This window comes from Geotrypetes seraphini, chromosome 15 (assembly GCF_902459505.1).
Source record: "Geotrypetes seraphini chromosome 15, aGeoSer1.1, whole genome shotgun sequence".
Taxonomy (NCBI): domain Eukaryota; kingdom Metazoa; phylum Chordata; class Amphibia; order Gymnophiona; family Dermophiidae; genus Geotrypetes; species Geotrypetes seraphini.
This window is the reverse complement of record NC_047098.1, coordinates 2,702,476-2,728,243: the sequence shown is the minus strand read 5'-3', so window position 1 is coordinate 2,728,243 and position 25,768 is coordinate 2,702,476. Positions and strand designations below refer to the sequence as shown.

General features: G+C 39.7%; 1 protein-coding gene across 7 annotated transcripts in view; it reads left to right on the top strand.

The window, feature by feature from the left end:
• Window positions 1–25,768, top strand: part of SPEN (spen family transcriptional repressor) — a 192,989-nt gene that overhangs the window by 117,771 nt on the left and 49,450 nt on the right. For 4 of the 7 annotated variants that reach the window (XM_033921336.1, XM_033921338.1, XM_033921335.1 and 1 more), the window contains 3 exons: window positions 11,599–11,712; window positions 13,242–13,355; window positions 17,254–17,354. In XM_033921336.1, coding sequence (XP_033777227.1) covers window positions 11,599–11,712; window positions 13,242–13,355; window positions 17,254–17,354 — 329 coding nt within the window. Of the gene's footprint in view, window positions 1–5,463; window positions 5,563–11,598; window positions 11,713–13,241; window positions 13,356–17,253; window positions 17,355–25,768 lie in introns of those variants that run through there. The other 3 variants (XM_033921341.1, XM_033921342.1, XM_033921339.1) reach the window with 3 other exon arrangements.

Genomic DNA, 25,768 nt, shown 5'->3' with positions numbered 1-25,768 from the left:
CTCAAACACAATGACTGGCTATGCTCCCTAGACTTCAAAGAAGCCTACACGCATGTCCCCATTCATCCAGCCTCTCGGAAGTACCTTTGGTTACAGATAAATCAATATCATTACCAGTACAAGGTTCTTCCTTTTGGTCTGGCATCTTCTCCCAGAGTATTCATGAAATGCCTGATTGTGGTGGCCACCTCTCTCCGTTTGTACGGCCTTCAGGTCTTTCATTACCTGGACGACTGGTTAATCAAGGATGTTTCCTCTCAGAGAGTGGCTCAAGCAATATCTCAAACCATCTCTTTTCTTCAGCTTCTGGGATTCGAAGTCAACTTCCCCAAATCACATCTCATTCCGACTCAGTATCTTCAATTTATTGGGGCGATCCTGGACACCACTCTTAAGAGGGCGTTTCTTCCACCAGATCGACATCAGACTCTCACTCGTTTCTGACCATCTCTGCCAGGCACATGATGGTTCTTCTAGGCCACATGGCCTCCACTGTCCATGTCACACCCCTGGCAAGACTTCATATACGAACTCCTCATTGGACTCTAGTGTCCCAGTGGTCTCAAGTGACGGATTGTCTCTCACAGCACATATCCGTACCATCGTCTCTTCTGCAGTCTCTTCATTGGTGGATGACCTCATCCAATCTTTCCAGAGGTCTCCTTTTTCACTTGCCTCCTCATCAAAAGATCATTACCACAGACGTGTCTCCTTATGCATGGGGAGCGCATATGGATAATCTGCAGATTCAGGGTCTTTGAACTACCAGAGAAAGGAAATTCCACATCATTTTCCTGGAACTCAGTTCTTAAAGTGGTCCGTACCAGGGCTCCGTTGGTGACATCAGTGAGAATATCTGCCTGCTGTCCCTGGATAACACCTGTTACGGTATATATTTATTTATTTATTTATTTTTCTTTTCGTTTCCGTTTTTGATGGCGGGGCCTACTTTGTTTTGGCTGAGGCTATTTTTCCTTCCATATTTTCCGGATTCAAGAAGTGTAGCCACTGACCCGCATAACTGGTGCATACAGTTTGGGCCCAGACCACTGTCCTGGATCTTGTGTGTGCTGCACCATGCTACAGAAACGATCCCTGAAGAACTGTCGAGTTCAGCAGAAAAAAATCTTTGTGAGCATGGATCATACTCCTGATAAACCATCGACATTGGCCTCGACTTCGAAATCGATGAAGCCTGTCTCGACCAAGTCATTGTCCTCGGGGAAGGCTGCACCATCGAAGTCATCCTTGTCACCTGATGTATCGATGTCTACATTGATGTCACCGACTCAGGATAAGCTAGCTAAGACGCCACCAGCTTTCCAGTTGGAGTCTCAGGCCATTCAGGCAGCGAGTCTAGTTGTGCTGGCCATTCAGAGACTACTTAGGCGGCTTGCCTCCAAATCCCGAGGTACATCATCATCGATGTCACCCTCGCTGGAGTGCACCGCTGCACCGGGGATACTATCTACACCGTCGGTATTAGTGCCTGCTTTGAAAGATATACTTGAGAATATCTTTTACAGGGAGTTTGGTAACATGATGGCCAAATTTACTTCCACATCGACACCTCTGTCTGCAGACCAGTCTGAGCATCGCTCTGCTTCATTGGAAGGTGCAAATCCTCAAGGCTGTCTCGACATCGTTCCTTCTTCTTCTCAAGTCATGCTTTGCATCATCGATCCAAGTCACCAGCGCTTAAACATCAATCTTCAATGGGACATTCTATACCTCCATCGAAGCAACATCGAGGTTTAGAGCAGACATCGATATCGCCTCAACATGAATTATTGAGGCAAGATTTGAAATCCTCTAATTATCGTTCTTCGAGGCAAAGCTCTCCTTCGCCTAAGTGGCGAACATCGAGACACAGATCTTCATCTCAGGTTTGATTGTCGGGGCTGAGGTCATCATCTCCCAGGAAACAATCTTCGAGGCAATGGTCCTCTTCTTCTTAACGCTTATCGAGGCAGCAGACTCCAGTGTCGAGGCATCATTCTTCAGAGAGTCCTCAGCAATCAAGGCATGAGTCCAATCTCTCATCTTCAACGCCTCGATCTGGGAAGCATGGTCCCAAATCAAAACATTCTTCACCAACATGCTCTGTCAAGAGGAACCGTTCTGCATCCCTGTTCCAGGGGTTGCTGTTCTTCTTTGCCTGAAGACTCAGATATTAATTTTCAGTATGATCCTGCGCTTTCCCATCTTACTCGGTGCCAGTAGGTTCTCCACAGGCAGGTTCTCATTATTCTCAGAGAGAAGCTTCACCATCTGAACTGACGTCTTTCACCAGATTTCTTCAAATGAGTAAAGATCTTAAAATTGTGCACCTCTTCCCTATTCCCCCTGTCCAGCAGTAGGCCTTCTCCCTTCCTTTTACCTCCCCCCTGTCCCAGTAGCACCTTTTGCCTGATCCCCCTGTCCAGCAGCAGGCCTTCTCCGTTCCCTACTCCCCATGTCCAACATCCGCTAGCCCGGGCAGCCTCGGGACTTTTGCTAGGCCGGCCCACCTCGCATTATCAAAGTGGGCCGGCCTAGCAAATGCTCCGCGGCTGCTGCGTTTGCTGGTCCGGGGTGAGAAGAGGTGTCCCGGCAGCGGCAGTGCAGGAGTCAAACTGCCACCGCCACTCAAATCACTGCACGCGCTGCAAGCCGCCCCATGCGCCTGAAATCGAATTCGGCACGGAGGCACACATCACGCTATCGGGGAACACGGCGTTATAAGTGCGCATGCTCGCTTAGGGTTTTATTATAGAGGATTTGAGGGGCACTAGTGAGCACTGACATGAATGGAAGCTTAGTGTACTCCAGCGAAAATATCGAGAAAAGCTCATGAAATCATCTGGTTTTTTTACTCACTAATTATATTACCTGCTTAACATGATTTACAGGCAAATCTAATAAAAGGAAGAGTGTGGATCCTCCGCCACTAAAAAATAGCTCAAATAAAAATAACAAGGAGTCCTTGTCTTCCATTTTGGATGAACTATGTAATATAGGTGATCTTGTAGACACTAAACAAGATATTTCTGGAATGAAGAATGACTTGGTGAACCTGAAAGAAGGACTTGCTACTGTTAAGAACCGGATGGATATATTAGGAAACAAATCCAAGACTGAGGAAGATTCTATTGAACAACTGTTTCAACAGACCTCGTGTACTTCCCAGTTAAAATATGTATTGGAAGAATCTAACAACAGAGCATGTCGCAACAGCTTTCGCAAGTTGGGCCTGCTGGAGGGCCGTGAAGAATGTAACTTGATTGATTTTCTAGTGGCTTTACTACCCCAGGTTTTCAAACTAAAAGAAGATAAGCTGCTTGATTTTGACAGCGCTTAGTTTTGCACTAAACTCACAACAAAACAGGTACCCAGGGCCGATCGTGGTCTCGATGTTGTGCCACCATCAAGTTCTAACGATCATTCATGCTAAGTTTCACTCACCGATTCTATTTGAAGGTAACAAATTGCTCTTTGTGCCTGATGTTGCTAAAGAATTGGCCAAGAAAAGGAAGCAACTAGTATCATATCAATCTAAGTTGGTAACTAAAGGCGCAAAATTTGGCATGTTATATCCTGCTTGCATGTAGGTCACTTATAAAATTTCTACTAAGGAATTTACATGATTGTAGAGTCCAATGGTGATATTAGAAAGCATAAACTATAATCATTGTGGTTGAGCAACATGAGACTGTGATAACAATTTGCAATACAGCAAGAGAATGTGTGATAATTTTAAAAATGGGACAATGTGTTGAAGGGAACTGAAATTGAATAGGTTTTGCTCCAGTCCAGGTTTTCTGGCTCAATGGGGTATTCCTGATGAGCTATTTTATAAAGAAAAAAGTTGTGAACAAAAACATCCTTCTCACTTTTAAAGCAAGATCCAAACATACTCCGTTATTCTTCGACCGATTGCTATTTCCATACTGCCCATCTAGATCACTTCGTTCGACCCAACAAAATCTCCTTTCAATCCCCTTTATTTGCCATATTGTATATGATATCACCCGGAAAACTATCTTCTCGGTCACTTCACCAATACTATAGAATTTCCTAACTAATCACCTAAGACAAGAAGACTGCTTAGCAAAATTCAAAACCAATCTTAAAACGTTTCTGTTTAAAGATGCTTTCGCCGCATAATTCCAATCATCAAGACTTACTCCTCCCTACTGTGTTGCCCTCTCTTTTTTTTATAAAAATATAATGTAATTATTTTCTGTTCTTCCCTTTTGTATTGCGTACTGGTTTAAATGTTTGTTTGTACCTGCTTTGTTAACAATTTTTTTTTTAACTTAATATTTTTTTTAATCTCTGTATGTACATTGCTTAGACTATTAGATAGGTGATACAGTATATCAAATTAAAATTAAACTTAGTTGCCATAGTCTTGGCAAGAAGGATCTCAGACTTGCAGGCCCTTTCTTGCAGGGTGCCGTTTCTCTGTTTCATGGAAACAAGTGTTTCTCTGTGCACAGGTCCTTCCTTTCTTCCGAAGGAGGTTTCCACCTTCTGTGTCAATCAGGAATTCCGCTTGCCTGATTTTCAGCCTATGGATTCTGTCAAATGGGACAAACTTTTGATTAAGCTGGATGTTTGCAGGGCCTTGTTTATCTACCTGGAGAGGACTAATTACTCCAGTCGCTTGAGATGGGGAAAGCCAACTTCCAAAGTGTCCATTGCAAGATAGATCTGCATGGTGATTTCATCTTCCTACATTTTCTACCACCATTTTCTCTTGCAACTCATTCCACAAGCACTGTAGCGTCCTGGGCAGAGTCTTGGGCTATTTTGTCTGATGAAATCTGTAAAGCAACTACTTGGGCTTCTTTTCACACTTTTACGAAGTTCTATAGAGTGGATGTGGTGGTTCGAGAGGATGCTGCCTTTGGGTCCTCAGTTGTGCGGGCAGGCTCATCTGCTCCCCCCCCCCCCACAAGAAGTATTCCACTGCTTTGGTACATCAGCTCAAGTATGTACTCTGTTGTATCCACAACAGAACAACAGATTAGGTTTTTAACTCAATAATCTGGGTTCTCTTAGGATGCACAGGAATCCATACTACCCTCCCTGTGCAAAATTTTGTGATTCACCTGATTTCTGCCTTGTACATTGCTGGTGTCCATCTCGGGACCTCTTCTATTGTATCCCTCCAGCAGAGATGTGTTACAGGAACAGGGGGTTTCCCTTTCTCTTTCCTCTTGGGAGGGTTCTATAGCCCCTGATTATTGCCCCTGATATTTGTCTCTTACTCAGGTGCATGCTTTATTGTTCACTGTTTGCTCATTATTTGTTTGTTAATCATTGTTCTGTTTCCTAAGTTTCAGAGTAGAGCAGAATGTTTGTTACCGGGGAAGTTCCCTGTACCTCTCCTCCTTCTTTATGTTTCAGTGGAATTTGAAATGCTTTGGTACCAACTGAAGAAGGTACTGTTCTTCACTGCAGAAGGGAGGAGTTTCAAGTTCTTAAAGTGATACCCTTCTACAGTTTTGCAGGAAATGGGAATCAACAGTTCAAGTGCGAACTCCTGTGTATCCTAACAGAACCCAGATTATTGAGGTAAGGATTTAATCTGTCGTTAGAAAAATAAAAATCACCAGACAACAAAGGTAGGAAAAATTATTTTATTTTATTTTTTTAATTCTTTATTCATTTTATAATATACATCAAGTGTACAGAAAATATCCATAATTAAAATAATACATCACTTGAAATACCACAGTTTCTCCATAAATAAAGTTTATCCCCCCCACCAAATTGATATTATATTAAAATATACAACCTAAAATAATACATATATTCTTCCCTTCATATATAATATTGAAATTAAAACCCCCCCACCCCATTATCAATACATATATTAAATAGGGAAAAATGATAATTAGTCATTACAATAGTTTATTAATGGCCTCCACACATCCTTGAATTTATTAAAATATCCTTTTTGAAATGCTAACGCTCCTTCCATTTTATATAAGTGGCATACTGAATTCCACCAAAAACAGTAATTTAATTTTGTCCAATCCTTCCAATTATATGTTATTTGTTGGATGGCAACTCCTATCAGAACCATTAGAAGTTTGTTATTATTGGAAGATATTTGGCTCTTAGCTCTCATAGACATGCCAAATAAAACTGTGTCATAGGACAACGCCACATGATTTTCTAACAAACAGTTTACTTGGGCCCAAATCGATTGCCAAAAAGCCATAATAAATGGACAGTAAAATAATAGATTTTATTTTCAATTCAGTGATTGAAATGTCAGTTTTGAGAATTTGCATCTGCTGTCCATATTTTACACTGTTCAGGAAGAAATGTATTTCTCTCTCTTTCTCTGATGGTGTACTGCATGCAGAGTCTGGCATCATAGGTTTCAGTTGTGTATATTAGAACTTTTAATTTGTGCTCCTGTATTTGTATGGGGTTCATTGTGTGACTAAGGCCAGGTGTTCTGGTAGGAATGAATGTCGAGAAGCGCTATTGGCATCATGACTCCAAGTAGAAAGATATTTATCAGCTCTCCTTCAGCCCTTTTGGACCCAAAAATGGCCCTTGCATAAAAATTAGCGAAGATCATTGGTCTAGCTAGTCGTAGCCTAATCTGTTTTATGGGGTGCGCACCCTGCAGGTAGGCCTGCTGACTAAATAAGACTGGGTCCCAGTTTGCCTGGTTATCTCTTGTGAGGAAAAAAATAGGATTTTCTTCTGGCCTCCAATGGGCCACAGCCTCCTGATACCCTGCATGCACATCAGGAACTTTGTTTTCTGATCCAGTTATAACCTGAAGTTCACGTCAGGAGCGATGAGGGGTCTAGTATGCCTCATTTTTTTTGTGATAACATTTTTTGCCCCTGGTGGGTTGGCTCATAACAGTGCTACCTTGCTAGTATAAGCTCTGGATGCTGTTCTAGGGTCTTGTCCTAAGAGCCACACTTTTCCTTGTATACTTCTTCCAATCACTATAGAAAGCTCAGGACTGGATGGGAATTACGGGATCGGGGATCCAGTCCTGCAGAGAGATAGGCACTTTAGGTTTCCAATCCTGGATAATTGTCTTCCCTTGGTTATCATGGGGCTTAATGTGATCCTTTCATGCCCTTTATTGGGGTGGATGGTGGGCCCCTATCAAGGCTCCCTCTCTTTGCTGCCAATTTAACAGTTTAGTGCGCCATAGCCTATTTTCTGAGTACCAACCACAGTATCTCTTAGCTGGCTCTGACTAACTCGGGAATGGCCTCTTTGGTTCTTCGTGGTTCAGCTTGGCTCCTTTTCAGCTGGCTGAATATGCTTTATTTAGCACTTTGGCTTGACTTTTAGGTCTGCAGCTCGGGCTTGGCTTCTGCTGCCTACAAAGTGCGCATTCACCTAGATTGGCTGCTTGGTACTATTTTGAAAGGGCCTTTCTCACCCTGGTTGTTTTCACTGCTCCATCTTGGGAAATTGGGTGCGGTTTCTCCTGGCCCTCCAATATATCTTCGCCCACAGATTATTCACTGCATTGCCAGCATTACGTAAGACTGCCAGGTAGCTACTGCCTGTTGGTAGCCTGTTGGTTGCAGAAAGTCCTTAGCACTTGGCCTCTAAGATCCAGCTCCTTCTTGGACGAGAGTTCATAATACCTCTGGTTGGTTTAGCATGGAACAGTTTCTGCTTGTGGTGTATGGGACCTAATGCCTGTTCAGCTCCCTTTCTGAAGTTAGCATGTCACCTACTGCCTGTTTAGGCTCGGCTTTTTCTATAACTCACCTTGTTGAGATCCTGTTTCTTTCATATATATCTTCATCTGCGGTTAAGAGACATCATTACAGGTTCAACAAAGCACCTCCTATCCGTTCGGCATGTGACAATCTGTGGAACCTTTCTACCTTGGTGCGTGCGGGGAAGCGCCTTTTCAGCTCAGCTTCTCCATGGAACAGTTCCATTTCTGGAGGTAGCGCGGGGCACCTACTGACTATTTGGTGTGGCTAGATCACTGGGTGTAGAGTGGGGCACCTTTTGCCTTTTCAGCATAGATCCATAACTGGATGGATGGCAATGGACTGTTTGGCATGATTCCTTCATTGGAGGTAGAGCCACAGCGCCAGCAGTACAATCGCCTTGGCTCCATCTATGGATCTTGAATACCGGTTGGCATGGCTCCCATCTCTAGATATTGCGTGCGGCTTCATCTCCCTATTGACGCGGCTTCAGCTGCCTGTTAGCATGGTTCCATCGCTGGATGTAAAGCATGACTCCAGTTCCCTGTTAGCACTGTTCCATCTCTAGATATTGAAGTTGCACATGGCTGCCGGAAAGGTCGTCTCTGATGCAACTTCCAGTTGTGTTAAAGATGACCTTTACAGCAGCCACACGCAGCTTCAACGCTCCGGCTGCTGTAAGAAGGCAGTTTAGAAATTGCGGCCATGAAGGTAAGGTGCAAGGAGGGAGTAGGGAGATGTTTAGACTCGGCAGCGGCAGTAAGGAGGGAGGGAGCGCGATAGGTGACCGCGCGCGTTCCCTCCCTTAACTGTGGGGACAAGGCCATTTACCGCTCCACCCTTAGCCACGATGAACAGTTTCTTCCCCACCGTGTCATTCTCTACTTTGTAGCTGCTGTGCTTAGTTTCTTTTATACCATTCTCTTCATGTGATTAGTCTCCTTTTTATAAAGTTAAAAGCTATTGTATTGTATTTCCTGTGTGAACTTACTTTGGGTTATATCAAATCTGATTATGTTATGATCACTGTTATCAAGCAGCCCCAGCACCATTATCTCCCGCACCAATTCATATGCTTCACTAAGGACTAGGTCTAGAATTCCTTCGCCTGTTGTTGATTCCTGAACCAGCTGCTCCACAAAGCAATCCTTGATTTTATTGATGAATTTTACCTCCATAGCAAGCCCTGAAGTTATATTTAACCAGTCACTATCACTGTACTTGAAATCACCCATTAATCATTATTACTGTATTACCCATTAATTATTACTGTTAATATCCCTAATATCTGATAACATTTCAGCATCTGGCCTGGCCAGATGGATGATAGTACACTCCTATCACTATCCTTTTCCCCTTTACACATAGAGTTTCTACCCTTAGGGATTCCAAGGTATGTTTTGGTTCCTGTAGAACTTTTAGTCTATTTGATTCAAGGCCCATTTTAACATATAATGCAATACCTCCACCTATTCGATCCACCCTATCATTGTGATATAATTTGTAACTCAGTATGACAGTGTCCCATTGGTTATATTCCTTCCACTAAAGGCTCCTTTTATCAAGGTGCGCTATGGGGGTTAGTGCGTCGGACATTTCATCACGCGCTAACCCCCGTGGCAGCCTAAAATCCTAACTCCTCGTCAATGGAGGTGTAAGGTACTAGTGCAGCAGGCGGTTTATCATGCGTTAAACTGCTACCGTGCCTTTGTAAAAGGACCCCTAAGTCTCAACCTGTATGTGTCAATTTGAGTGTAAATTTTTGATCAGGGCAATCTGTGTGAATTCAGTTATTATGATTGCTAAAGGGAACACACAATTCTGTGATGATAAATAGTTTCACCTGACCAACATTCCTAAATTAAAGAATGGTATTTGTAGGATCACTCATATTTTCCACAAATGGTACACATGTTACAAATTCTGCCAGGGGTATGTAAACTTATGAACACAATTGTATATAATGAAATAAAGGGAAGGAGAATGAAAACAATATCATCCAGATGAATAGAACAAAGATTTGGAATGGAAAACATCTTACAATGCATAGAGCCGCCATGGTCCAAAGCTAACAAGAACACACAGCAAATGATAAAATTGTATTGTGAGCTTTTATGTATGTGGTAGCCTTTTTAAAGAATTTCCATGGATATTGGCCTGGATGCTGCTTGATTGCTTTTACTTTTAAATTTTCTCAAGCAGCAGCAGCCATTACCATGCTACCATAAGAAACCATTATTTTACAGGCAGAGAAAGAAATCACGGAGCTGCAAATTGTCCAGGGTATGAAACACTCTGGAAGATAACTGTTCAAATGTAATATTCATTGGGCTTGATTACACTCTGCTAGAAGGACCCGGTCAGTTACCTCTAGTTTATAAAAAGAAGAATATACATAAAAGTAGAAACTTCTGAAACAGCAGTAACCTCATTGAGCAGGGAAAGCAGTTATTTACAATGTCCAGTGGGACACGGACAAGAGGACATAGCCTGAAGCTGAGGGGGGACATCAGGAATTTCTGTTTCACGCAGCGAGTGGTGGACACCTGGAATGCTCTCCCAGAGGAAGTAATTGCAGAATCCACCCTTCTAGGATTTAAGGGTAAACTAGATGTACATCTCCTTAAGAGTGGCATAGAGTGATACGGGTAAGGGTAAATTAGATGCACATCTCCCTTGAGAAGCATACAGTGATATGGGGACTAAAACTATGCCAGGGTACACCTGGCGGGGCCTCCGCGTGTGTGGATCACCGGACTCGATGGACCCAAGGTCTGATCCGGAGATGGCAATTCTTATGTTCTTATGTATCAAGATTCCGTGCAGAATCTCAAAGTGTAGCAAGATTCCAAAACCCCAAATAATAGCAGCATTCCGGAACCTCCAAAGAGTATCAAGATTCCGTGCAGAATCTCAAAGTGTAGCAAGATTCCAAATCCCAGATAGTAGCAGCATTTCGGAACCCCAAAGAGTGGGGGGACAGGTCCAGGACAAATATCAGGAAGTTCTGTTTCACGCAGCGAGTGGTGGATACCTGGAATGCTCTCCCAGAGGAAGTAATTGCAGAATCCACCCTTCTAGGATTTAAGGGTAAACTAGATGTACATCTCCTTAAGAGTGGCATAGAGTGATACGGGTAAGGGTAAATTAGAAGCACATCTCCCTTGAGAAGCATACAGTGATATGGGGACTAAAACTATGCCAGGGTACACCTGGTGGGGCCTCCGCGTGTGTGGATCACCGGACTCGATGGACCCAAGGTCTGATCCGGAGATGGCAATTCTTATGTTCTTATGAAGCAGTATTGAGCAGAAAAATCAGTGGCAGAACCAGACATGGATCGTCTCCTTTTAATCATATTAAATGTGATCCTGTAGAAATATAGGGGTCCTACTACAAAGCCGTGGTAATGATTCCTGGTGCGGCAAATGCCCATTCAATTCCTATGGGCTTCATTGCGTCATCACATTTGCTGCATGTGAATCGCTACTGCAGCTTTGTAAAAGGAGCTCATACTGTTAATATTTTGTCACCTCTCATTTATTATTTATTTTACTGTAAATAGGTTTCATAGTCTGGTGCTGTGGTCATGATATCCACTGGAACTTTATTTGATTGTAATTTTTTGGGAAATTATTGAGTTTACATAGATTTGCTCTGTGAACACACAAAATGGATATTGACAAGATATATTGTGATGAGCATTTTAAAGTAAAAGAAAAACTAGACTTAAAATGTGAACTAACACAACCAAAGATGTCTGATAATGCATAAAAAAGCTCTGTAGCCTTCTAATAAATTTTGTGTTTATTTCTAATTTCTACTCTGAAATTCATTGTACACCACATGAAGAATTGTGGTGCATACTGATAAAATTTCTGTTGCTTGTTTTTAGCTTGGGTTTGGAAAGAGTATGCCCACCAACTGTGTGTGGTTAGATGGACTGTCTTCTAATATCACAGACCAGTATTTAACACGTCATTTCTGCCGCTATGGACCTGTGGTAAAGGTAGGTGAGAAGTTGCTTTTCTCTCTCTCTCTCTCCAAAATTTATTTAATGTAAATTGTTGCTGTATTTCTTTTCCTGGATCCTGTCCTTTTCAAATATTATACCTATGGTCAGACCTGGTTCATTTTATATATTTTTATGAATTGGGGGAGTACACCTTTAGTTTCTAAATTTGTATCATGCATAGAATTTGTGAGCGATATATACTGCTAAATATAAACATATGGATAAATTAAAAGTATCCAGGTCTGGCTGTATCTGTATATATGCACAGTAAAGACATACACAGCAGACATATACACTGCATCCTCTTTGTAACACTTCCCTGACTAACTCGGCACTTTGAATGTTATCACTGTGGTGTGTATTACAAGTTTAGAATGGTTCTTAATGGGAATTTGAAATGTCTCCTACATAGTTCTCACAGGCTTCAAAGTAGCTGAAATTGTTGGATCTTAATGTTAGTGTTTTAGTTTGTTCTTTAATCTAAAGTGCAATTGTTTAAAAATCAAACAACAACAAAAAAAACACAACAACAACTATTTGCAGTTGTACTTGCTGTCATGTCCAGGACTCCATTCTTCTCATTTGATTGGGAGCTTGCCTGGTAGTGACTTTAATGATGAGGAAGCAATTGCTATTTTAGTAAGTGGAGCCTTTTCCTAAAAGAAAAAAAATATATATATATATTTTTTTTATTTTTTATTTTTTTTTTCTTCATTTTACAATGGCTGTAGTTACCAAAATTATAACTGCCTCACTGCTATATAGGTTTCTACCCAGGCATAGTCCCATGGCTGCAAGGTGCACTGAATTGCACAAAAATATTAGAAAAATGATACAGAACTTGAACCAGACATAAGAAGTACTTAACTACACTGAAATCCATTGCATTCTGTATTATTGAACAAAAGAAAAAAAATGCAGCAAAACACAACAATTGCAACTATGTTGGAACTGTAAAGATTGCATGGGAAAGGCCTTAGTTTATGTAATTTCCATTCAATAGAAGGGGAAGTGCTAAGGGAAGCTATATTTGGGGAAAGTTGACTGCAACAGTTCAGTAAAGAGTGTGCAACATGCATTATATAAACTTTTCTGCTGCTCAGGGTGGTACTACAATTTGTACCTAAAATTCAGCTGTCTTACCAGTAACAATAATACCAACTCCCCCCTCCAAAAAAACCCCCAAAACACCCCAACCTTCTCTAAAGTTTGTACTTTGTCTCATTAGACAAACCTTTCCACTACAACACGTTTTAAAAGAAGAGCCTAAAATAAACCTAGTTCTAAAAACAAAAACTGTTTTTGCATAGAAGATTGATGACATATTTGTTGGGATGAATTTTTAAATCTTAGCGCTTTATTGATAACCCGTGCCTGAATCTGTCTCACTACATGGGATAAGAGGCAGCCAGTAATAATTCAGGCATCGTTAGAGCAAACCAAAATCCAGGCTAGGATCTCCTTAACCCACTCCCGAGTGGATAAGGCTCTTATTTGTTCCTTTTTTTTTTTTTTTTTGACAGGTGGTGTTTGATCGCTTAAAAGGCATGGCCCTGGTTCTCTACAATGAAATTGAATATGCACAAGCAGCTGTAAAAGAGACCAAGGGGAGGAAGATTGGTGGGAATAAAATTAAGGTGTGCAGAACCACCTTAAGAAACAAATTAAAAAGATAATCAGCTAATTTTTACTCCTAGCCTTTTACGATCTGATAACATTAAAAAAAAAAATCCAAATGTTTTTAGTCTTAGAGCCTTCTCCTCCCCTCAACTCCCAGTATTATATGAGATCTACTTTTTGTTGTTTGTTCTTAATCAGACCTAAGTCTCTAAGTTTTTTGATGTGGCGATCTTCATATTAAGTTCTGTTGTTACTGGTAAGCAGTTATACAACTCATATCAAGGTAATGCAGGAGCTGAAATTCTGAATTACCTGATTCTTTATTAAAAGGGGATAAGAACCACTTCAACTTTATATGAAACATGACCTGTTCTTCCAGTAACTTATAGCTTCAGACAAATAGGAGGAGTAGGCATACAAGATTCTCACACAAAGTGGTGATTCATTTTCCAAAGAAAATGGTTTCTGAACTGAAGTTGAACATTTCAAGATTTTTATACTGACTGATGGGCTGGGAGAGGGGAAGATTGGTATAGCAAGGAATACTGAGGATTCTGAGTAAATTGAGCCACCTGCATTTTTAAATTCTGATCTTTTTGACTATAGATTTTACATTCTGTTCTATTGTACACTGATTTTGTGACACAAAAGTGAACTTCATGCTTCAATAGACTGACTGTGTGTGTGTGTGCTTGCACGCATGTATGCCGTGAGACAAACTTTAAGAAAAGGCTTATATCGCAGGGGACATGCTGAGCAAGTAGATGGGGTTGGGGTAATAAGATCTTGAAGATATGGGGAAAAACATTCCTTATTTAAAAAAGTTTCAAAGCTTTATATTGATGGTGGTAGATATCCACAAGCAAGATAAATCAACCACAGAAGCAGGTGAAATCATCTGATGAAGTTAACACAGAACCTAATCTCTGAGCTTAGACAAACCAATGGTCTTTTCAGACATGTACATGTGTTCCTAGCAGTTGTCCTTGCTTTGTTTTGACATAGATTGTGTGTGCTTGAGATTGGATGCCATTTGGAGTATCTGTAGGACCTAGGGAAGAAAAAAAGTAGTTATCCCCTTCAGGTTTCTTCGTTTACAAAATATGGTTCTTTTAGAATTTTAACATGAAGCTATTCTATCAAGAAGGGAAAGCTATTAGGTAGGTAATTTTACAATGGGATTTTATTTTTTTTAAAAGTTTCCACATTTGAGGTGACAGATGTGTAACAAATAGCTGGGGTTACATGTTGTTTTTTTTTATCAAACTAAATATAACAGGAGATTCAATTAAATAAATCAGAATGTATACCAAGTAAATTGAATGAAGATTTTAGTAGCTGGACAACGTTCACACCTCATATATCAAAAACCTTCAGGCTACACACTTTCAATAACACAACATATGAAAAATAATATAGACAAAGAACAACGGAGAAAAATGAACCTCAATTGTGAGGGGCCAGGACTACACAAGTACCTGGACCCATTCACATCATCACGGGTTCATAAAAAAACTCCGTGTACATTTAAATAATTCTCATTCATACGTTTTATCAAAAACTCTTTTCTCTTTTTTTCAAACTTTTTTGTGTGTGAACCTAGTCAGTAGTATTACTTATCTATTTTTCAGTGTGAACCAGAACCAAGCTAACTAAAGAATTATTTATGAGGGCAACAGCTCAACTTCACAGGTGTAAATAATTGTAGAAGCCTGAAAATACTGCCAACAATGAGAGCAAAAAACGTTCACTCATCTGGAAAAAAGATGGTTCTGACGATTCTTCAAGTCATGTCCCAACAGAAAAGTCCTTCTGTTTCTCCTACAAGGCTACTTCATGGGAGTATTCCATTATCCAGAATTTTCACCTCTACCAATATAGTCCATATAAAGCTGGCTCCTCTCCAAAATGGTTCTGGGACTGTGAGACGCGCCCGGCTCGAACAAAAAGCCGAACGAACCGGGCGTCATGACGTCATCACGAAAAACGTGATGCGTGATAAGCTAAACACCAGCCAATCCAAAATCTCAAATTCTGATCTCCCAGCTTCAAAATGTATCACGAAAACAGAAACAAAACAAAAACAGACCCGGGGATGAAACTCTTCATAAAAATGGTTGCCATTCGTGTACAGTATTCAGGCCTTCAGGTTCTAATGTTTGCAACCGATTGATCCACTGCTGTTCTTTCTGCCACAGTACTCTTCTAGTATCGCCTCTCCTCAAAGATGTAATTACCGTATTTTCGCGGATATAACGCGCACCATTGTAAAACGCGCACAGGGGTATAGCGCGCAGAAATCACGATGATATGTACAAAAACTTTTCTATACCGCGCTCAGGCATATAACGCGCGAGGGGTATGCGCGGTACGTAAAATCACGTATAACGCGCGCGTTATATCCGCGAAAATACGGTAATTTTTCTATCACATAGCACTTCAGATTTTCAAACTTATGATTTTGTTGAACACAGTGAGTGACTATAGGGGCCGTTAATTTGCTAGTCTTCAGGCAACTTTTATGTTCTGTCATTCTTACTGTCAACGTTCGTGATGTTTGGCCCACGTATAACAAGTCACATGGGCACTGAAGAACATATATAATGTTTGTAGATTGACACGTGGAGGTGTGACGTAAATTATAGCTCTTACCATTTTTCGGATTAATAAACATAGAAGTTGTAACCATAATATTACAATTGGAACAGTGGCCACAAGGACCATGTCCAAGTGCCATATCCATATTCTGTGGATCAAAATGTTCTTTAGATGTGTGACATAACCAGTCACTTAAATTTCTGTTTCTTGATTGAGAGAAAATAAATTTCTTTTCAGCAAAACATGAAAGAGTTTTCAATAATGGTAAATGTTTTTTGTATTTACTAATAATTTGCTGAGACATGCGAGTTTGTTTTATAACACATGGAATTAATTTTTCTTCTACTTGAGGTCTACTGTATTCCAATAATGCTTCTCTCGGATTGTGCAAAGCTCTTTTTTTTGCTTTTTTGACCACATTATAAGGATAGTCCCTGGTGATTAACCTTTGTTCCAAAATTTTAGCTTCTTGTATAAATATCTCTTTGGTATTACATATCCGACGATATCTTAGAAACTGCGCAAAAGGAATACTAGTTTTTAAATGAGCAGGATGCATACTGTCAAATTTTAATAAAGTGTTTTTATCAGTGTCTTTACGATAAATAGATGTTTCAAATCCATGATCTCTCTTCTGTATTAAAACATCCAAGAAGCTGATCTTATCCATGCTTGAAGACATAGTAAATTTAATAGATCGGTGACATTGATTGATTAACCTTTCAAAATCTTGTAGTTGTTGCAAAGTTTTCATATGTTGTGTTATTGAAAGTGTGTAGCCTGAAGGTTTTTGATATATGAGGTGTGAACGTTGTCCAGCTACTAAAATCTTCATTCAATTTACTTGGTATACATTCTGTTTTTTTTTATCAGACAGAGAACAAAAAGTGTTAACATTTGTTTTGTCTTAAAAAGTTTGTTCTTGTTTCTATGTAACTTGCCTGAAGCATTGGTATGTATAGGCATTAAAAAAATACTTTTACTAGATAAATTCATACTGTAGTGAATAAAGTTCTAGAAACATACCATATGTAATGGATATAAAAGGCACATTTTTAATTGCTACTGATTTCCTAGACAACTCTCCACTGGAAAGATTTCAGTAATAAGACACTCAAGTTCACTGTGCATGATTATTGAAACTGGGATTTCATTCTGCCTACATTCTCATCTATATAGCATGCCATGAATGGAGCCTTTTAAAAATCATTTTATGAAAGAAAGTTTTTAACAAGGATTTTTCTGTTTTGATAACTTTTCATTCTTATCAATGTAATTTGTTTACTTAATGCAGTTTTGGTATCTCTTTCTTTTTAGGTGGATTTTGCAAACAGAGAGAGTCAGTTGGCTTTTTATCGTTCCATGGAGTCGTCTGGTCAAGATATACGAGATTTCTATGAAATGTTAGCAGAAAGAAGGTATGGGCATATATTGTAAAATGATTCCCGTTAGGATCTTTTTACTTTTGTTGGTGCTAAAGCTTGAAGTGTGTCTCTGTGAATAATGATGCAGTTCATCATAGAGCACTTAATGGATTACTCTATCCTCTAGAGAATAATCTGCCACATAGAATTGCTATTTTATAATCCAGAAATATAAAGTATGTTTTTTTTTACATTTAACATTTTGTATAGTGAAACCCTTATAAATATCTCCTGTTCCAGGTTTATTCTTTATGCCCCATAGGGTTCTGATAATCTAAACAGTTTATACCTTAATTTCTTTTGATTTGTAATGGTGAGAGGCTTAAGTAGGAGGAGCTTCTGAGAAAGCACTGACATCTCTTATAGATTTTATTTTATTTAATCCCCAATTGAATTGTTAAAAACAATTTGGTGAATAAATCAATTCACAATAATAGAAGAACAGGGTAGATGTGAATCGCTTGTTTACTCTTTCCAACAATTCTAGGACTAGCGGGCATACGATGAAGCTACTAAGTAGTAGGCTTAAAACAAACTGGCAAAAGTATTCACATCATGTGTAATTAAACTCTGGAATTCATTGCCAGAGAATGTGATGAAATCAGTTAACTTAGGGTTTAAGAAAGATTTGGATAATTTCCTAAAAGAGAAGTCCATAGGCCATTATTGGGATGGCTTGGGGAAATCCACTGTTTATTCATAGGATAAGCAGCATAAAATCTGTTTTACTCCTTGGGATCTAGATAACTGTTGTGAGAGAGGTATGTTTAGAAAATTACTTAAAAAACAGTTATTTGTTGATGCTTTCTTTTAGACATATCTTTTTTGATAAACCTAATGAACTGCTTATGATCCACAGTTAAGCTATTAATCTGTGTCTATGACATGCTATTAATCTGTTTCAATGCAAAGCTATGTTAATATTTTTTTTGTTATGAATTTTAAGACTTGTTTGTATGTTTATTTTATTATGTTTTAAAACTATGTATGTATATCTTGTTAACCGTTTAGCTGTAAACGGTATAGAAATTTTTAAAATAAATAAAATACTTGGGACCTGGGTTGGCCACTGTTGAAAACAGGATACTGGGCTCGATGGACCTTCGATCTGTCCCAGTATGGCAGTTCTTTTTTTAAAAAAAATTTATAAAGTTATTCTTTTATTACAACAAACAAAATCAGGAAAATTCAAATGTCAAAGAAAATATTACATCACAAGAAAAATTAAACAATATCTAGTCCACATTATTGGGGCTGCTGTGTACCCGACAAAAATACTCACATATGTAAAGGAATAAACTACATCTTATCCGCAAGCAAGCAAGTATCTAATCTTATTCTTCATTTCACTTACTTATCAACCACTGCATTATTTTCAGGTAAAATATCTAACTTAGGTTTATCTTGAAGAAATATCTCCAGCTGAGATGGATCAACAAAAACATACTTGTTGTTCTCATATGTCATCAAACACTTGCAAGGAAATTTAAGAAAGAATAGAGCCCCCACAGCTAAGACCCGAGTCTTAAGCTGCAGGAACTGTCTTTTCCTATATTGTGTTTGTTTGGAGACATCTGAAAAAATGTTTACATTTTGTCCACAAAACAGAGCCTGTCATAATAAGAACGAGTTCTTTGTTGCATCTCCACATAAGATTGTACATGAACCATCAATTACTATAGACTCAATACCGTATACAATTAATCCGATGATTAAAATACTGGGAGTTGTTATTGATCAACATCTGACCATGAAAAAGCAAATAGATTCTGTAGTACAAAAGGGTTATTATACATTATGGAAGTTGCGTACCATAAAACCATATTTTGAGTTTTCTGCTTTCAAACTTCTAGTTCAGTCATTGTAGTTGAGTCTTCTTGATTATTGTAATATAGTCTATTTAACATGCACCAATAAAGAAATGGCTAGACTTAGATTAATTCAGAATACAGCAGTGAAATTGATTTATGATTTGAAGAAATATGACAAATAAAAATGGGGAGACCCAATGATCCACAGTGAAAACAATCCACCGATGAAAACAAAAACTGTGGATACAGATGTTCTGGAGATAATTTATTAAACACTGACATAAAAAACCATGAAAATTCAATTTAAAAAGTATAATGATAAAAAATACTGAAGAAATATGACCATGTGATGCCCTTCTATCACGAGTTGCACTGGTTTCCGGTGGAGGCTCGTGTTTTGTTTAAGTTGGGTTGTCTTTGTTATAAAGTCATGTATGGTATTGCTTCTATTTATATAACTGACAGATTCCTTATAGCATCTTATAAACATAGAAGAGGATCACATGCTTTGTTTCTTTTTCATCTGTTCAGGATTGTGAAAGCAAGAAATCTTTGGATCACACATTAGCATTCCAGGCTGCTTCCTACGATAAGAAATTTCAACCTTTGTTGAATAGCACTTGTTCTTACAAACATTTTAGAACTCAATTGAAAACTTACCTTTTTTCAAAGTACCTGGTGAATTAATTTATATGTTTCTTATGTCATTTTATTATTAATCTTTTGTTAACTGCGTTGAACTTACGGTTACGCAGTTTATAAGTACGATGTTATGTTATTTAAGAAATACAATTTAAAGATGGCTTGCTTCTCTAACTCAGATTTAAAGGTAACCAGCAATGTCGCCCTTTTGGCTATTTAATCTTTAGATGACTCCAGAAATTGGGATATGTTCAAACTGTCAGGGGACACAAGCTGGTCTACTCCTCTTTCCTCAGATACAACCTTGGAGCTTCTGGGTATGTAGTATAGATCAGTGTTCTTCAACCTTTTTACACCTATGAACCGGCGAAAATAAAATAATTATTTTGGGGACCGACAAACTACTAAGACTGAAATAAAAACCCCTGTCTCTGCCCAGTACCTGCGAGCTCGGTCCTTGTAAACCATCTGATCCCATCCGTACAAGCCTCAAATAGTTATTAATTTAATTAAAGTATAAAAATAAACAATATTCTGTACAATTGTCATTTTATAAATACAAATAATGCAGAGCAAGGATCAACAAAACCTCTGTCTCCCCTTCTCTTCACATATATCCCCTCTAAAGAAAACTGCCCCCTCTAAAGAAAACTACAGAATGCTACATAGAAAAATCAAGCTAACAGAATACTTCAGTCACTCATGGCAGGAATAGTGTTAGGGGAGTGCAACAAGGGCAATTGCCCCCTGGTCAGAGAGAGCCCTAAGCCAGCTAGAAGCTAAAAAAGCACTGCCTGGGCTTTGCAGTCTCAGTTACGTCTAACACCAGCTCCAGCAGAATACATAGTTCAAATCTGATATTTTCTCGTTTCTGCTTTCATCTTTTCACTCTCTTCCTTCCAGTGTTTGCCCTCTCTATCTCTTCAATCCAGCCCCTTCTATCCACTGTCTGCCCTCGCCCACTTCCATATGGTATCTGCCTTCTTTCTATGCCCCTCTCCATCCAGCCTGTGCCCCCTCTCTCCAGCTTCACTGCTCTCTTCATTTTTATCTCTCCTACACCAGATCTAGCATCTTAAACCTTCTCTCCTTATTTCTCTGCTGACCCCCTTCCCAGCATCAATCTCTCTCTACTTTCTCATTCCTCTGTCTCTCCCCTTTCCCTCATCTGATCTCTCCATTCCACCCTGACTCCTTCCCCTCCTCTAATTTCCCTGCCAACTGTCTCCTTCCTTTTTTCCTCCTCCCCTGTCCAGCAGTAACCCTCTCCCTTCCCAGCAGCATCTCTCATTCTCCCTCCCTCTAGGTCCAGTAACAGCTTTCCCTTTATCCAGCAGCTTCCGAGCCTCTCAACAATGGCTTCCTCCCCTTCCCTCCGCTCCCCTCAGTACTTGCCTGCAACAGTGCCAATAGTGTCAGTGCAGCGATTCACTTTGGCAGCCTTGGGGCTTTTGCTGAGTCATGGCCTTGCCTCTGATGATACATCTTCCTCTTTCCTCAGAGGTGGCGTGACCCATCAAAAGACCCAAGGCTGCCTAAGTGAATCACTGCTACTGGTGCTGTTGCAGGCAAGTATTGAGAGCTGGGAAGCAAAACATCGGACTCCCCTGATCTCGCCGGCCCTGTGCGGACTGGCAGAAAATTTCTGCAGATCGGTGGTTGAACAACACTGGTATAGATTATCTGGCTGAAATCCTTCAGCCTGAGTATAATGAAGAATATCCCTTACGTACATCCCCAGAAGTTCCAATAGAGACAAATAATGAGATATAGGAAAGTTTAAAAATCGAAGATTCCTAGATCTTAAAGCATTTTCCGTTTTTTCCAGCTGTAAATGCATTAGGGAGTTATCTTTCATTTTAGATGTTACACATGATTGTATCACAGAAACACGTTTCTACCTTATCTACTCTTTTTTTCCATTAATTCCAACTGAGTTTCTTGCTCAGTTACCTTTTTTGTAATTTCAGTAGAAAATTGGCAAAGCTTTACAGCTGTGCTCTGTAATGAGCTTTCAATTCTATTTACCACTATCCAAACATCTTTCAAGTAATAACCTTATCACCTTCTAAGGAAATAACAGGTTCTGAAGGCATTTGGACAGGTGTTAACTTTGTAACAGATTTTCCTGGTGATGTTAGAGCTGAATCCAAATCAGACAAATTAAGGGAAGCTAGTTCCACTTCAATTACGGAGGTAGAACCAGTTTTCTCTTGCAAATTTAAGGCTGGTTGACATGGAGGTGAAGGTTTGCCAGAGGAGATTGAGGCCCGAAAATATTGCCGAAATGGGTTGTAAATGACAATCCATTGGTCCCACACATGAGGCTATTGGGATGACTCTCGCCTTCCTCTTACCCATTTTTCCACTCTCGTTCCGACTTAATTCTCCTAATGGCTCCAAAGTGGCTCAGAAGGAGCATAACCTGCCACTTTGGCCACGCGGCTGTGGGCACACGTCCGCAAGCTGCGTTCTGCGGCACTCAGCACCCCTCCTGATGCCGACTGAAGTCATGTGATGACCGCAGGGGTGCCTGCTTGCAGGTTGAAAATCCTTGTCAGTTCGCTCAGCAGCCCTCTATCTCCGTGGCACTCAGCTGTTTTAAACTTAGGAAATAGGACCTAACCTCCCGATGCTGAGGTGGTGCCTGCTTGCAGGTTGAAAATCCTTGTCAGGTCGCTCAGCAGCCCTCTATCTCTGCGGCACTCAGCTGTTTTAAAAGTTGGGAGAGACTACTGACACGAACGGGGTCCGTTTCTTGGTCCCGAAACCACCTTGCACACACTCTGTCGCCTTTCAGATATCTGGAGGCAGTCCCCTTAGGAAGGAAGGATACTCAGACTTGTCCTAAAGAGATTGCCTGTTTATTATTAGTCTTACATCCAGTTTTATACCTTTTTACATGGGTCAGTGGTATCAGCAGATGAGGTGAGTACAAACCATATTTGGAAAAGGGTACATAAACTACAAAAAAGTAACCAACACAAGGGGGAGGGGGTGAGCAGCATATGTGCTTCATTGTCTAAAATCTAAAGGTACTGTCTTAGCAACAGTGTCTTATCTAAAGCTTCCCTTATCTCTCTCAACCAGAACACAGCTGTGGGGGTCGAACCTCCATTGTCCCAAGCAGCTAACTTCATAACAAGATAAAATGATCTTATCTCAGAACATATCAGCAAAATCAAAACAAACTGTGTCTGTGTTTGTGTTTCCCAGCACAAACAGAGTTAGAAAACTTTACAAGATATAAGTGTATCCCTTCAAGTACCAACCCTCCCAATGCCGACTGACGGGTGGTAACTGCAGGGGTGCCTGCTTGCAGGTTGAAAATCCTTGTCAGGTTGCTCAGCAGCCCCAGTATGGCAATTCTTATGTTCTTAATTTGGTGGCACTGCTTCTTTACAAATGCACTTGGTATTCGACTTGATGATTTTCAGGAATTCTGTAGTTAGATAGTTCTTTATAAATTTTTTTGGGAGTTGGGTTAAAATTGGATTTGTAAGACTTTTAGGGGCAAGATGGCGTCGGATGGGCGCACGGGAGGAGCTGTCTCCTTGAGGCGAGTTATCAGAACGCCATTGCTTACCTGAGCCATTTTCGGAATGGGGAAGTGCAAAGGCATGCTGTGAACTGGCCCTCCCACAGCCATGACTTTGAGGCGGCTTTTACAAACTACTCTTCAAGAATTAAATCCCTGCATTGCTCAGGAGGCATATCTGGCTTCAAGAGAGACGCTGGTCCAGGCAGATAATCTTAGCATTGACAGGACTTCGTTGAGCCAGATCGGAGTTGAGTCCCACAGGGAAGGCGGCAAATATGCCTTCTGAAGAGCAGGCGGAAATGCTGAGCCCTGGAGGAGCGGCTGGGGGACCCAGTTCAATGTATAACCTAATAAAGACCAACAATTTCCCACTCTTATGAAAAAGTGCATATACAATACACTATCCAACTTAACTATCTATTACTGGAAAAAGCCTCAGTCACGGAGCCTATGCAAGTCAAAAAGAGGCTGTCGCCATTTTGTCTGTTGTATAGAGACTGTTGCTGGATTCACACAGCCTATGGCTTGTTTCACAATTTGGCCCTGAAGCAGTGGTTACGATCAATACTCCACGAAACGCTGGCCACGTTGGCATGATTTGAAACACAGCGCTGAGTGCACATAATACGAGTGCTAATACAAAGCTAAGTAATTTTACTGAAATATACAAATGAAATTACTATAAATGCTATAAATGTTTAAACAAAGTCTCATTATGCTGAACTAGTGCATTAAATGAACAATATTGCAAGAGATAAGAAGTTTTAGATAGTTACCATTTTAGAATAAGCTATTGTTATAGTTAAAAATATAAAAAGAAAAAAAAGGAAATAAAGAGACTAAATATAAGGGATTGAAATAAATAATTTAGAATAAGGAAAGACTGGAATAAGGCCAATGATTGGAGCAAAGAAGCTGGACAACTACGCGGACTTTTCTAGTCAGTGAATACGACTTGCGTAGGCTCCGTGACTGAGGCTTTTTCCAGTAATAGATAGTTAAGTTGGATAGTGTATTGTATATGCACTTTTTCACAAGAGTGGGAAATTGTTGGTCTTTATTATTTTGTGTACTTTTCCACTAAGGGATTTCAGTGTAGTGTGTTCAATGTATAACCTAACCAAGACCCTAACAACGGTATCCTGTTTGGAGAGTAAAGAAAGAAGAGAACTCGGGGAAGAGACTTTGCAATACGGAGAGATAGTAAAACCTGCCATAATTAACATGGAGGCTCTGTGGAAGTTTATAGAAACTATGGACTCCAACCTAAAAAAAGCTGTTTTGGTTGTGAGGAATGATTGTGGGAAGTCTTGACAGAGCATGGTGAGAGCATTAAAAAACATTAAACAGCAAATTAATCAAGTTAAAGAGCTACAATTGGACATTGTTAAGGAAAGGTCTGTTATTCAAAAAAGGTTAGAGCCTATGGAGAACTATCAAAGGAAAAAATAACTTGATAATTTTGAATTTTCCTAGATCCCCAGTAATTTCAGCCATTGAGATGGTGCATAGATATTTTCTTGAGGTGTTAATTGATTTCAACTGAAAGTTTACCCCCAATTTTAAGAGCACGGTATTTTACCATTAAAACTAAACCAGGAAGCTCCACCCCAACTGGAAATGCTGGGGGTGAGATGGATTTAACACATTTTTTTTGGAAAATTATTTTAGAAGTGATTGTTGAAAGGACAACACATGTGGTGACTTTTGCTCTGGAGTTTGATAAGAGATTTAATTCTTAGAACTTATTTCAGACATATAAATGAGCAATTTGGGGGTTCATCATTACAAATTTTTCCTGATATATTGCAAGTGTCACAAAGAAGAAGAAGGACTTCTTTGCTTACAGGCTTAGAATCCTTACTCTAGTGCCCCTTTTATTTTGAAATTTCCTGCAAAATACTGTTACTTTTGGTGGTTAAAATTTTGTTTTGTTTTTTTAACCCAAACAATTGCTGGACTTTATTGTGGGTAAAGAAGGTGGTGGAGTTATAATTGGATCTATAGCCTCTCCAACTGAGTAATGCGAACTGGCTGCTGAATTTTGCTTCTCTGCCATCCCCATTAGGATCACCGGACTTGATGGACTCAGGGTCTGATGGAGATGGCAATTCTTATGTTCTTATGTTCTTTGGCCTCTAATTGATAACGGACTAAATAATTAGTAGTTTGCTTTCTAGTGGTGGGGGGATTCTTATTTTCTCACCATGAATGGGGCTACCTATTTTCTATGAATCTGTTTTCAAGTATTTGTATATGCTTGTTTTTCAATGTAAATATTCATTAAAAAAAATTGGAGTTGTAAGAAAGTGAATCATAGGCAATAGATTTCTCTCCCCCTCTCTTTTTTTTTAAGGTAATACTCTATTCTGTATCTTAAATAATATAGTTGCTGTTGAAGCAAGACTAGTAGA